At 35.8% G+C, this 13,087-nt stretch overlaps 1 protein-coding gene across 1 annotated transcript in view; it reads left to right on the top strand.

Moving 5' to 3' along the window:
• GOPC (golgi associated PDZ and coiled-coil motif containing) overlaps nt 1-12,748 on the top strand; it is a 28,213-nt gene extending 15,465 nt beyond the window's left edge. The window contains exons 3-9 of the mRNA XM_032184025.1: nt 268-291; nt 3,621-3,796; nt 5,599-5,764; nt 7,145-7,240; nt 8,044-8,208; nt 8,857-9,037; nt 9,523-12,748. Coding sequence (XP_032039916.1) covers nt 268-291; nt 3,621-3,796; nt 5,599-5,764; nt 7,145-7,240; nt 8,044-8,208; nt 8,857-9,037; nt 9,523-9,641 — 927 coding nt within the window. The 3' untranslated portion in view covers nt 9,642-12,748. The remainder of the gene's footprint in view (nt 1-267; nt 292-3,620; nt 3,797-5,598; nt 5,765-7,144; nt 7,241-8,043; nt 8,209-8,856; nt 9,038-9,522) is intronic.
• The last annotated feature ends 339 nt before the right edge of the window (nt 12,749-13,087 follow it).

The following is a 13,087-nucleotide window of genomic DNA, read 5'->3' as shown; positions in this document are numbered from 1 at the left end:
TGTGGAGATCCTTGGTATTTTAGGAGAAAGTAGTGTTTTCAGTACTACAATGAAGCAAGGATTTTTTTAAAAATGATTTTCACTGAAAAATGTCAAAATTGTTTCTAGGTACAGTCACAGCAATGTGCGTGTTTTTTTATGTCTTCTAATAAAATGCATAGTCTGCTAGTGCATTTCTTTTGGAATAAGTCATTTATGTTACTGCATTTTCTTAAAGTTCCTATTACCTATTTCTCTAATTATGGAACTCTTTTCTTCTGTCTTAAGTCTGTCCTTTCTGTGGATGAAATGGTAAGTATGCTGATTGCCCTTTTTTTGTTGTTATGCTGAAGTGGTTTTGCTTTGTGTAACATTTTATATTGTTGGCCTCAGAAACTGGCAAAACAGATCTGTCTTGTTCCTCCTTCCTGTCAGTTGGCAAGATGCTGTGTAAAGAACTTTCTTTGTGTTTTCTTTTGTTTTTCTTTCTTAGCTTAAGTACCCACTTTCCTATGTCCATGTGTATTGTTGTTAGAGCTAATTTAGGATGATACCTTGAATTTAATATTCTAAAAGATTGTTTTGGCAACATATCCAAACAATTTTACGGCATTACACAATTTCTAAGCCATAATTAAAGTAAACATCAAGCAATACATGCTGTGAAATGTTTTATATATTATATATTTTTTTTAAATCCTGTCTATTTTTCCTTGTTTTCACTTTTCTCGGTTCTTTTTATGGGCATGATTTAATCTACTCTACTGACCTAAGGCATAGGACAGCCTAAGGCATATAAACTCAATAGTGCATAGATACGAAGAAAAAGTGATGCAAGGTGAACTTCTTTCAGTCTTTCCCAGTGATAGACTTGACAATTTTTAAACAGCTTCTCTTTTATTACATTGTATACCTAGCTAACATTACTCAGTGTTTGTTCTTTGAAAGGCCACAGGTTAGCTGTGGTTAGCTCAAAGCCTTGATCTTCAACGTGGCAGTTGCTTCTTTTTATTACCAATGGAAAATACAGTTCTTTCTGTTTTGCAGGACCTATGCAAAACTATGAGCACTACAAAGCATTAAATCTGATCTTTAAATTCCTCATTATTTTAAACCTATTTGGAGACTCTTATCACATCTTGTACCAGTTGCTCAGAAGAAGACGTCCTTTCAGTATATCTTCAGGCATTGCAAACCTCTTTGTGTGGTGATCAGTTGAAGACAGTCCAGAGGAGTGGCTTCGGCGTGTAATTTTCCTCCTAGGTCACAGAACAATAGTCACAGTAAAGGAGAGAAAAGGAATGTTCACGGGGACTACATTGTTCCTTATATTTTAGATATATGTTTAAAATGCACTACTAAAAGTGATTTCACTTAGGAAAGTAACTTTTTTTTTGGTTTGTTTGTTTGATTTAGGTGGTGAATCAAATTTAGGGCTGTGATGAGTGTTTTTAAGCTGGCTAATTAATGATATCTAATGAAAATGTAATAATGTGAATTATATGCATTCATATGTCTGCCTCAAATTCTAGTCTTCTAATTTTTTATGCTTGTTAAATAGAAGAAGTCCTAAAATAGAGTACTTCCACAAATAATGAGCCTGTTCAATTCTGAGCACCTGGATGCAGTCCTGGCAGTATGTATATAACTAACATAAATTCTGTAGGAACACTGTAGCTGTAGACAGACTTTCCAGCTACTATAAAACTAGCTTTAGCTGTAAGAAGTATCACAGTTCAGATTTAATACATGTGTCAGAGGCAACACGGTGTCTTTGCACTCTTGAATTCTTGTAATTGCCCTCTGGCTACTGGCAGTAAACATGAGTTAAAATAGCCCAAGACTTACTACAGCAGGGAGAGGGACTTGGTATAATTTTAGAAATTCCTATTCTTCAAATGTTGATGAGCCAGAATTCTTGGCTTATGAGTGTATTCTGCAGTTCATAAAGAGATTTGTTGAAAAATAATGGCAGTCATCTCACAAGACAAACCCAGAAGGCAGACCTGGTGTGGCTTCGTGTGTCAGGTTTTCTTATATACATCAAACCTGATGTGAAACTGGGTTGATGGGAGAATTGCAGGAAGCGGAGAGGTAACAATATCAAGCACCCTTTGTGTCACCCCTCCTGAGCAGTGTGCTAGGCAATTCTTGGCCAGAATGTACATCTGTGTAACGTGCTCCATTCATCCAGCCCAGGTGCAATATATCCATAGTCCAATATCCAACAGGTATTTAACAGGTGAGACAGAAGTAGGGTCTGTCAAACTGACAGTTGTCTTTGCAGGCATTTGTAGCTCTTTGCCAAATACCTGCTGTGAAAATACCTTTCTTTGGTTTATGTGTGCCAACCTACTTAATATCTCAAATGTGGTAATTCCTGTCATATCCATGGTTTTGTTATTTTCACTTGGAATAGTGAATAAGGATATTCACTGTTTCATAACAGATTTGTCTTGCCAGTTCTGTAAAATGTTGCTTGTCCTGTTGCTTCTGTAGTTGCAACTTGTGATTTTAATGGTGTAATTGATACAAGTACAAAGAACACTTTTTAGGTGCTCTGAATATCCTCAAAAACTGGCTATGTTGAACATAGTATTTATTGCTTATTCAGTTGGCAACTGTAATTTAAAAGGGAATAGTAACAGAACCTATGTCTGCGTAGTTTTCCTCGTTTGCTTTGTTGTTTATATCCCTTTTAGAAAGTGGGGGAAAAAAGCAAGATATAAAAGATACAAGTAATCAAACGAGCTCTTTGCGTAGTACGTTTTGTAGGATAGTAATCTGAGTTGACCATACTGCCTCCTTTTAGCTCCTCTTTTTTCTGGATTTTAGAAAAGATAATGGCTATGTGTTATCTGTCCATTTATGATGGAGCACTATGGAAGTAATTTATATTTCCATAATTCCTTTTTCATGTTGGGAAAAAAAAAGCAATGAGGAAGGATAGATTTTTTTTAATGTGTTTTTTGTTTGTTTTGTTATTATTAAGGATGCTATTTTGCATTAATCTCTCTTCTAATCTCATAGGGTATGCATCAGCATGTGTAGAATGTCTGGCTTTTTTTTTTTCCTCTTGTGGTCTTGAGAGTAATTTGGAAATACCCCTGGCTGGACATTTCTTGGTTGTTTGCATGAAAATAATTGTCATTTTAAGAACTTCTAGAACATCTGATCATATTAAAATAGTTAAAGAATATTGTCAGCTTGAAATGTATAATGGTTGTATTTTTTTATTATTTTAAAAATAATCTGTTCTTTCTCATTGTACAAGTATCCCATTTGAACACAGGAAAAAGCAAGGATGTTATTCAGACTACGTAACATTTTGCTACCTATCTGTGAGAGGGAGAAGCAGTGTTGCTAATTTTAGTCCTTGGACTTTAAGCTAGTATATGCATTTTGTACAGGAGTTGTAAACAGGATAAAAATCATATTGGGAGCACAAAGTTGAGTACAAGGCCAACTCTCTCCAGAGAGGAGTAAGGAAATCAGTAGCTGCAGTGACAGAGTTGCTTCTTTCGCTTCTTTTCCTGCATGTCCTATAGTCAGAATTATTTCACATTGGTTTACAGAAGCAGTAAGTACTCTTTTCATTGCCAACTTTGATAAAAGCTTTTCAATTTCTTATTTATTTTAAGGAGAGAGAACTTGAAGCTAGCAAGAAAGAAAAAGTGAAGGAAGCTCAGCTGGAAGCTGAGGTGAAATTGCTGAGGAAGGAGAATGAAGCTCTTCGTCGACACATAGCTGTGCTTCAGGCTGAGGTTTATGGAGCAAGATTGGCAGCCAAGTACTTAGATAAGGAACTAGCTGGCAGGTACGTAAAATCAATCCATGTCCCTAGCGTGGGGTTTTGTTGTTGTTACAAAGTGTTTTTTTTAATACTGCAAATCATACAGCTTCAGTGAGTCTTGATTTATGCCTAACATTTCTTAACACTGTGGCAATATCAATGAATGTATATAGAAATCACAGTTTGAGAAGGGTTAGACATAAATGCTGTAGGTTTCTTGACCTATTTGTATTCTATTGAATAGAAATTGGGCTTTTTCTTGCTCACTATCTTCTTCACTGCAACCAGCATCTTCTATTAGGATTTGTTAACTTCTCTTTTCCTAGCCTTTGGATTGTTTATGTTGATAAGTATCACCGATTCTGTTTTCTTAGGGATTTATATAATAGAGTGATGACAATGAAGACAGTCAAAAATCTTGCTAGTCTTCAGAAGTTTTAAAAGATTTAAGCTCTCCCTTCCTACTAAATAATCTTATTCCAAAGCCTTCATTACCACATTTTTAAGAATGAGTTATTCCTGGTTTATTTTATAAACCTTTGTCTTGTGAACTTTTAAAATCATTAGCAGGGAGTTAAGTGCACAGAGGTATGCTCTGGCAAGAAAAGAATCTGTGAATATCTAAAGTGTACATGTAGTGCTCTGTAATAACTTACATGGTAACATACAGCTCTGACAGCTCAAGCATGCAGGGCAGGTACACTAACGCCAATTACGCTTGTTTAAATTCATCAGCGTATGACTGCAATATTTCTATGACATAACTGTGATAATAAGCTGTAGATAACTTTAATAAACTTAACAGTATTTAATCATCATCACTGTTAGCAGCATAATGTTCAAATTATGCTCAGATTCCTGAGCTCTCCAGGCCCACCAGAGTCTGCAAGGCTCCATGGAGCCCACGCCTGGGGCATGGAGGTGCCCGAGTCATCCTGAGCTTATCCAGGAAGACTGTTCTTTGTCTGTGATAAGGCAGTTTTGATCTGACTGAACAGGGCCATTTTGGCCCTGTTCTGCAGCTGTCTTAACCACATTCTTGCGTTACTCATCCAATTACCCACTAATTTGCTAGCTATGTTTGTGTAGCAATTAAGCAATAAATTACTTTTTGTCTTATGATAAGCACTATTAAATACTTTATGCTGGAGCTGGACTGGTCGTTTAGATCTTTTCTTATGGGTCTGAGACTCTTGCTGCCATTACAGCTAGATTTAAATTTCCTCTTACAAAAATTACATTATTTATTCCACTTCATCAAAATGTGCCTCTATTATGATTTAATGAAAAACAAGATAGCCTTGAAAGGCTTCTGAGAACAGGGCTTGGTCCCTTTGGTCACAGCGTGAGCCCAGCCATTTACTTCTATTATTTGCAGTTTTGTGTTTATTTTGTCTGACACAGAAATGTCAGACACAGAAATGGTCACTTTTGCAATCCTGTTTGTTCTCTTCTTTTGCATCCCCAGAGACGGATCCAAAATTAAGAGTTAGTAGGAAAAGTCTCACATTTGCCATTAATTCAACAAAAGGAAGGAACCAAAAATCGCTCACTTTCCAAAGTAGAGCCACACACTTTTTAATTAATTTTTCTGGGTGCTATGAATGAAATGAATCTTAAGTGCTTTAAATTTTACGGAGAACTTGTAAGTACACCTGTATTTAACATACATGTACTCAACGCTGTCACAATTCCATGCAGTTACTGCACTTGCACTAGTTGCTGAATGGCTGCGTGCTGTAGCCATGTGAAGGATGAGTTGTACAATGCACTGATTTTTTCAGTTGTAATTGAGCATGTTGTTTATTCTCTTCGTTGTTACGTAGGGTTCAGCAGATTCAGTTACTTGGCCGAGATATGAAGGGACCTGCTCATGACAAACTCTGGAATCAACTCGAAGCAGAAATACACCTTCACCGTCACAAAACTGTTATTAGAGCTTGTCGAGGTCGGAATGATCTGAAGCGACCAATGCAAGCACCACCAGGACATGTAAGTTGGAAGGAGAGTCCATAATTTCTGGTGTCTGTGGAAAAAATACAGGAGTTTATTCATTTTTGTTTGTTTTCACTTCAAATACTGAATTATTTTAACTGTCCCTTTAATGTATGTATTTCTTTCATATCAGAAAATGCTTTGAGTTGAAAGGAACCTTCAAAATTCATCTAGTCCAAGACTTCTGCCTTCTCCATGCTAAACAACCCTAATTCTCCTCACAGGAGAGGCGTTTCAGCCCTCTGAACATTTTTGTGGCCCTCCTTTAGACCTGCTCTAATAGACCCATGTCTTTCTTGTTCTGGGAAGCTCAGAGCTGGATATGTTAAAGGATAGTTCCATCCTAAATAGCATGTTACCATAAATGATTGTGAAAGATAATAAAATTCTGTTGACTTACGTAGGAATATGCAGCCCTTTTGAAAATTTTGCTGTGTATAGATGTGAATTTAACAGCATAATTTTTGTTAAGTTTCTCAAAATAAGGAGCTAAATTACTTGGGGAAACTGCGAAGAATAATTTTTTTAGGATTAAATTTGAACTGAAATTCATCTTTTATTTCTTTTAAGGCCAGATAAATTGACACTCTATAATTTTTTTTTCCCCTCCAAAAGATACTTTTTAAAATAAAATTTTTAAAAGCATGTGTGACTTTGGCATAGACCTTACCTCACCTATCTGGGCACGTGAACTGTTATCCCCAGTTTTCAGTGCATAAAATGGAACACCTTGAGGGAAGGGCATTACTTTGGTCTGTTCTAAATACCTTAGTTGGTCAGATGGATCCTACTACTTATGTTCTTAATAGCATATAAAATATTGGTGGATAAATAGGTATGTGTGTGATTTTAAGGGTATGAATAATAGCAACAACAGCTTAAGAGAAGCAAAATAAATACCATGATTTACTTAGCCTCTTTTTTAGGTTTGAGTTGAATAGCTTGTGAAATGGTGTGTTTTTAATATAACAAAAATAAAGTTGAGTGAGCAACCTTTTCTTTGGGATTGTATTACATCTACCATGTGATTAGCTTTAAATTACTGTTTGTCATATAACTTTTCAGCAACGATCAGCATTCCTTTATGTAGTCCATTTATATTTTTAATTTGGCAGATTTCCTTCTTTTGAAGTTAAACTCTGTGTTGTGCATCACTCAGCACTGAAATAATTGAAATAATTGTTCTTGCCAGGAATGCATAGTGAGAAACCTTTTCTGATTTTAGCCTTTCTGTAAAGGGGCACTGTAAGTTTGTCCTGCCTGCGTGGAGATAATCTAAAACTCTGCTGCCAATACACTGTCTTTCTACAATTAAAAAAAAAAAAAATGCATTGCGTTTATATTTATACTATGTATGTATGTATTTAATCAAACTAGGATCCAGATGCCTTAAAGAAGAGTCAAGGTGTTGGTCCAATCCGAAAAGTTCTGCTAGTGAAAGAAGACCATGAAGGACTAGGAATTTCAATCACAGTAAATGCTTACATTTATTTTCTATGACACACCAGAAGCAATTTAACTTTGTATTTGTACTTCGTAAAATATTTGGAACAGTAAGTGTATTGTTAGAATGTAACACACACAAAAAAGCATAGGGCCGCATTATGTAAATTCACAGGTATAATTATATGACTTGAAGAATACAACTCATTTTGATAGATTTTGAGATTGTCAACTGCTAGTTTATGTAAAACTTACGGTTTCAACTCATATTTAGGGTTTGGGTCCTATAGTAGATTAGCCAGTAATGAATTTCTGGTGTCATAAGTCTGTACAAAAACAGAAACAGTCTGAGAACTAACTTATAAAGCTTAGCTGTTGTAATTGTAGGATAGTTTTGTGTTGTTTTTTCTTGTTATTGGCATTTCACACCTAACAAAAGCCATGTTAACTTTTTATGCCAAACTTTGAAAATTCAGACTATTACACTTTTATTCTAAATACTGTTTTTTTTCCTTGCAAGTCAATATGGTGTCTGCTTTTTATTGAGGTTTTGATGTTGTCTTGAGCTTGTCTGTGATCTAAAATACATTTATTATTATTCAGAACTGTCTCCTTTTACTCTGAGTATATATTTGAAATTAGGCCATTCTTTTGGGGGGGAGAAGAATTAAGAGAAGCATCTCATTCCATCTTCTTAAGCATTCTTTTTGTCCAGAGCATGCTTTTTAATGTTCTATAATAGAAGATGAAATAAGCACTGTAAGAGCGACTGTTGGGATGCTGATTTCATGCTTACGTACATTTCAAGTGATTAAAATCCACTTTTCCCGTAGGGTGGGAAGGAGCATGGTGTTCCAATACTGATCTCTGAAATCCATCCTGGACAACCTGCTGATCGATGTGGAGGACTGCATGTTGGTGATGCCATTCTGGCAGTGAATGGAGTTAATCTAAGAGATGCCAAGCATAAAGAAGCTGTAACTATCCTTTCCCAACAGGTCAGTTGGAACCTGTTATCCATAGGCATATTTATGTGCTTCCTTTGTTCTGCCTACTGATTTACCTTGGATTTTAACGTTTTCAGTCAAGCACAGTATTGTGCAAAGCTACAGTGATTCCTGAACCTCTGTCGCCTTACACTTAATCCTCTTGTGTCTTGCAATCTAGGAGAAAAAGGCTGGGTCAGTAATGACTGAGTTAAATCTCTAGTGACCGATGATCCTCCAGTAAGGCTAATGGAAATCTTGTTATCGGGAAGTAGTGATGCCTGTTTTTTATGAGTGGACAGCTGCAGCTAAACAATGTTATTGATATGCTGTGTGGTCTAAAATCATCTTGCTGCATTGCTTCTCATTTTCAGACAATTAGTAGGTTTAAATTTGTCAGAAAGCTTGCTCTTAGATACTGTTTAAAAAAGTTACTGTTTAAATGCACTGGTACATAATGAAAAATTCAGTTAACTTAGGTAAATCTTTGCTGTAGAGCTGCACTTCTTTAATCATTAAAGCTTAATTCAGGTACATGCCTAAAACATTCAACACAACTGTTCAGTTAAATCTACTTGTTGCAGCAGCCCAGCTGATTTGGTAAACCTGTTATGTAGCAGTGTAGTAGTAAGTAAATTTGTAATTTTGTTTGCATTCTAGAGAGGAGAGATTGAATTTGAAGTAGTGTATGTTGCTCCAGAAGTTGATTCAGATGATGAAAATGTAGAATATGAGGATGAAAGTGGACACCGCTATCGTTTATATCTTGAGGAATTGGAAGAAGGTGCAAATTCAAGTTCTAATAGGAAAGAAGCAATTGTGGATGTCAAACCTTCGCAAGGTAAACTTTCCAAAAAGTGTTACGCAGTTTTAACTCTGAAGTCTCACTGTGCAAACCAATTTCTGGAAAACACGTGTTTTATTTTGTAAAATTAATCTTTTAATTCAATTGACCTACTAGTAGGTTGTCAGCTCTACTGGTTGGGCCCTTACTCATTGGTCTGTCCTATTTAAGTAAAACTTCTGCTGTTTTTTTCTTCCCGATTGTCTTTTCCCAATTATTCGTGTATTTTCCCTACTCTTCTTTAGGAGTAGTTAATTCCCCTTTAGCCATTATTTTGTTGTTGGTTTCGAGTATGTTTTTGTAGATCAGAGGCATGAAGAAATAGTTTGTTTTCCTGCCATACTGCGTTTTACCAAAAGCTTATTAGCTCATATTTTTAGTAATTATTTCAGTAAACTTTCCAGATTGTGAAATAAATCTTCTTAATCTGTGATTCCTAAGACTGGTTCTCTTCCTTAAATGTATTTTTTTTTAACTTGCAGTGTTTGATAAGAAAGCAGGTATTGATGGACATGAAAATGGAGACCTGAGGAATTCAGTTGAAGCTCCGTTAGAAGACGCTGCACCCAAATTAAGCCGTTCCGCTGAGTCTTTATCCTAAAAAACAAACAAACAAAAACCCACAACTGGACAGATCCCATCTTTGGGAACAATTGATAATCAATAGTGACTGTTCCAAGTTGCATATACAAGTGTAGGTTGTAAAAGGAAGATTAAAAGTCAAAGGGACCTGTATTACTGTTGCCTGGATAAAAGGCAGTTACCTCAGGGCTTCATCGTGAGCAATTCTAAATGTGGAAAACTGTCTTTTGCGTGACACACAATAGTTACTTAACACATGGCATGTTAAATGAATTTCCTTTTAATAATAAGTACCAAAGCATGGGATTTCTAAAAATGATAACCTCAATACCTTCAACTTTTAATCTCATTGATGTCCCCAGGGAAAGAGAATAAGATGTGGCCATCTTCATTTGAAACTGTTTTAAAGGGAGAACAATGTTAAGTCTGTTGTGAAACAAACTTTGACTCGAGAAGGTGAGGGGGGGAATTGTACTGTTGCATACCTGAGTTTTCCACTTGGGATTTTTTGAGCTGTAACTTTAAAAACAAACAAAAATTGTTTTCTGAGCAAAAACCAGATTTTACTTGAGCAAAGACCATCAAAACCATAATTGGACAGTGGAGTACTTGCTAATTGTGATCCTGCAGCCCATGATAATTTTATGGGTGAGATTTTTGGCATTATTGTTTTAATTAATTCACTGCCAAATGAAACTTGCTCTAAAAGTATTTAGACAGAGTATTACAGGGTTTTACAAGCAAAATTTGCTTAAAAAGCACTCACAGTTGTGTTCCCTTTGGCATTTTTTTTCCCAAGCATCATAAATTTAGCATACATTCTTGAATGGATGTGGTTACTGCCCATGTGGAGTTGTCTGAGTTGGTCATTATTAGCTTGAATTTAGGAAATGCTCAGTGTTTTTAATAAGTACTGGACATACTCATTTCACATTAAAATAATCTTTAAAGAAGTGAAAGTAAAGTGCACGGTGCTTTATAGGAGGTACTCAAAATCATACAGTGTCCGGCCCTATCTGTTAATTTTGGCAGTTGTATTAACCTGTAATTGTCTTATTGTTGAAACAAAACATTATTCCCTTTGTAAGAGCAGTGTATCTCAAAATAGCTTTTAATTGGTGTACATCTAAAGGTTTGTGGCATGGTTGCAGGTGGGAATGTTGAGCATGGCTTCTTGACCAGTTTCTCATACTCTTGTATCTGTAGATATACAAGAACTGAACTTGGAGATCTGTAAGTGCAACACTCTCCATATGCAAACTTTTGCATTGTGATCGCATCTATTGTTTCAGCCTGCAAAGGCAGCTTTCCTGTTAACTGCTCTTCAGGCTGTGGAACTGTAATGTGAAAAGAGTTTGTAATTTGAGAGTGGAGCTTATGTGAGAAGGCATCTTCGCAAGTGTTAGTGTGTAGGATATACATATATAGCAAAAAAACTCAAAGGCCTTTAGAGTATTATCAATTAATTTTACATTCAAAATTGTGATGTAGAACACAGTTACTTGTTTCTCCTAGGAGCACTATATATATGTTTATAGAAAAATCATAAAAATGTATATAATTTATTCAAAGATTTTGCTATTTATAAAACCCCTAACTTCGCTATTTACAGGATCGTTAAGTGTGCGTGTATGCATGACTTCCACTCAGTGGAATTACATTATTTGGTTCATTTTTTGTAACAGTCCCTGTCATATGGCATGGCGTTGAAGGCTTTTAGAATAGTCAAAGTTGTACAATTTTCAGCACACAGAAACTAGTATTTAACAATAAATCCCTTTAAAGAAGAAACGGGTCCCCAGACACGTTTCTTTTCTTTAAAGCTTCAGAAATTTTAGGACACGTTGGCTACATATTAGCAGATAAATCCACTGCCATAACTTTGCATCCAGATTTCTATTTTTCCCAGTCAGTAGGTGTGCTAAGCAAGTGCATCCCACAGTAAGTAGAGTGAACTCTGAAACAGTCTGTGGTCTGGGACATTCTGTATCCTCTGTGGTAGAGAGGATAGCTCAAAGCCAAGTAGTGATCTTGGCTTTGGAGATCATAGCTGTATGAAATTTTGATGCGGTTGTAGGAAATGAAGCTGGTCCAACTAGTCCGATAACATAAAAAGTAATTTGCCTGTACAGTTTCCACGTAGCTGAGGGAAAGATTAAATTTTTAATTTATTTGTTCTCTCTTCCTGGCACGCCTCATTTTTCACTTTTGATCTGTTTAAGCCTGGAGTGGGAGAATGTTTCTGGAGTTACTGTCCTGACATTCCTTGTCCACCTGTTTCTTATGATGCTATGTGCTTTTCTTTATTGTCTGGAAGTTGCTGGACCCTTTCTCTGTTACCTTGTCTATTTTTGACCTGTATCTGAGATAACAGAAGGAACGATTGCCAAGGAAAATGACTAGGAGTAGACAAATCAGGTAGCAGTAAATTATCACTGTATTTCCTTCCCTGCAGTTTTTATAATCTATGTTTAGAAAGCCCTGAATGGGAAGACTTTGCTCAGACACTACAGCATGGCTGTACTCCACACTTCCTACCAGCAGATTTAACATACTGATTTACTGTAGTCATACTGAGATGCTTTGAGATTAATATTTAAACTGAGAAAAGTTTTGCAAGTCGGGATTTCCAGATTCAATAGACAAATGTGTATTTCCCACTTTGTCAGAAACTGGAAGACTGCTGATTCCCAGAGGTTGGATGAATTAGACTCGGAAGAATTTCCGAGGCAAGTCAGTATTCAGACTTCATTTTTATTTTTTAAAGTGTAAAACGGTTTACTGGTGTGTGTGTGTATATATATTTTTACTTCAAAAATAAAATAATATTCTAAAGAGAACGGTGCAATTTTTTAGTAGATAATTCCTTGCCTATTAAAAAGAAAACTTCATTGAGACAACTGTATTGTAAGCTAAAGGTAGACAGTGCTTCTTGGCGTCTGGGACCAATGTTAATTAAGAGCATGCAAGTTAAGGAAAGTGCTTAATGGCAATAAATTTAATTCTGATCAAAGACCATATGTAGTATTTCCTTTGTAAAAGTGTATTTGTGGCAAAGAAGGTGGTTTGTATCCATCTCAATATATGTTAATCAACAGTTATATTAAATGAAATACAAGTGTTGTATATGTCCAAACATCCATATGTGATTACTCTCATTCCTTTAGGAGGTATAATGTTTTGCAACATATGTATTATATCTGGCTAAACTGAAAATATTTTTATTAGCCTGTAAATATTCTTCTGCATTTCAGTGACTTCTGTACCTAATTCAGAATATTTCATTTTCTTCTGTTTTTATATATAAAATACAGATACCTAACCCTGTGTGTGATCTTTTTGTTAAGCACGTAATCCACACGCAGGCAAAAAGCTGACAAATGAGGAAAATAAAACTGCATAATGTGAAGTTTGACACTAACCTAGTCTTGGCCAGCAATGGTTAATAACAAATTACCTTTTAAG

This window comes from Aythya fuligula, chromosome 3 (assembly GCF_009819795.1).
Source record: "Aythya fuligula isolate bAytFul2 chromosome 3, bAytFul2.pri, whole genome shotgun sequence".
In the NCBI taxonomy this organism is placed as follows: domain Eukaryota; kingdom Metazoa; phylum Chordata; class Aves; order Anseriformes; family Anatidae; genus Aythya; species Aythya fuligula.
This window is presented reverse-complemented; position numbering and strand designations above follow the sequence as displayed.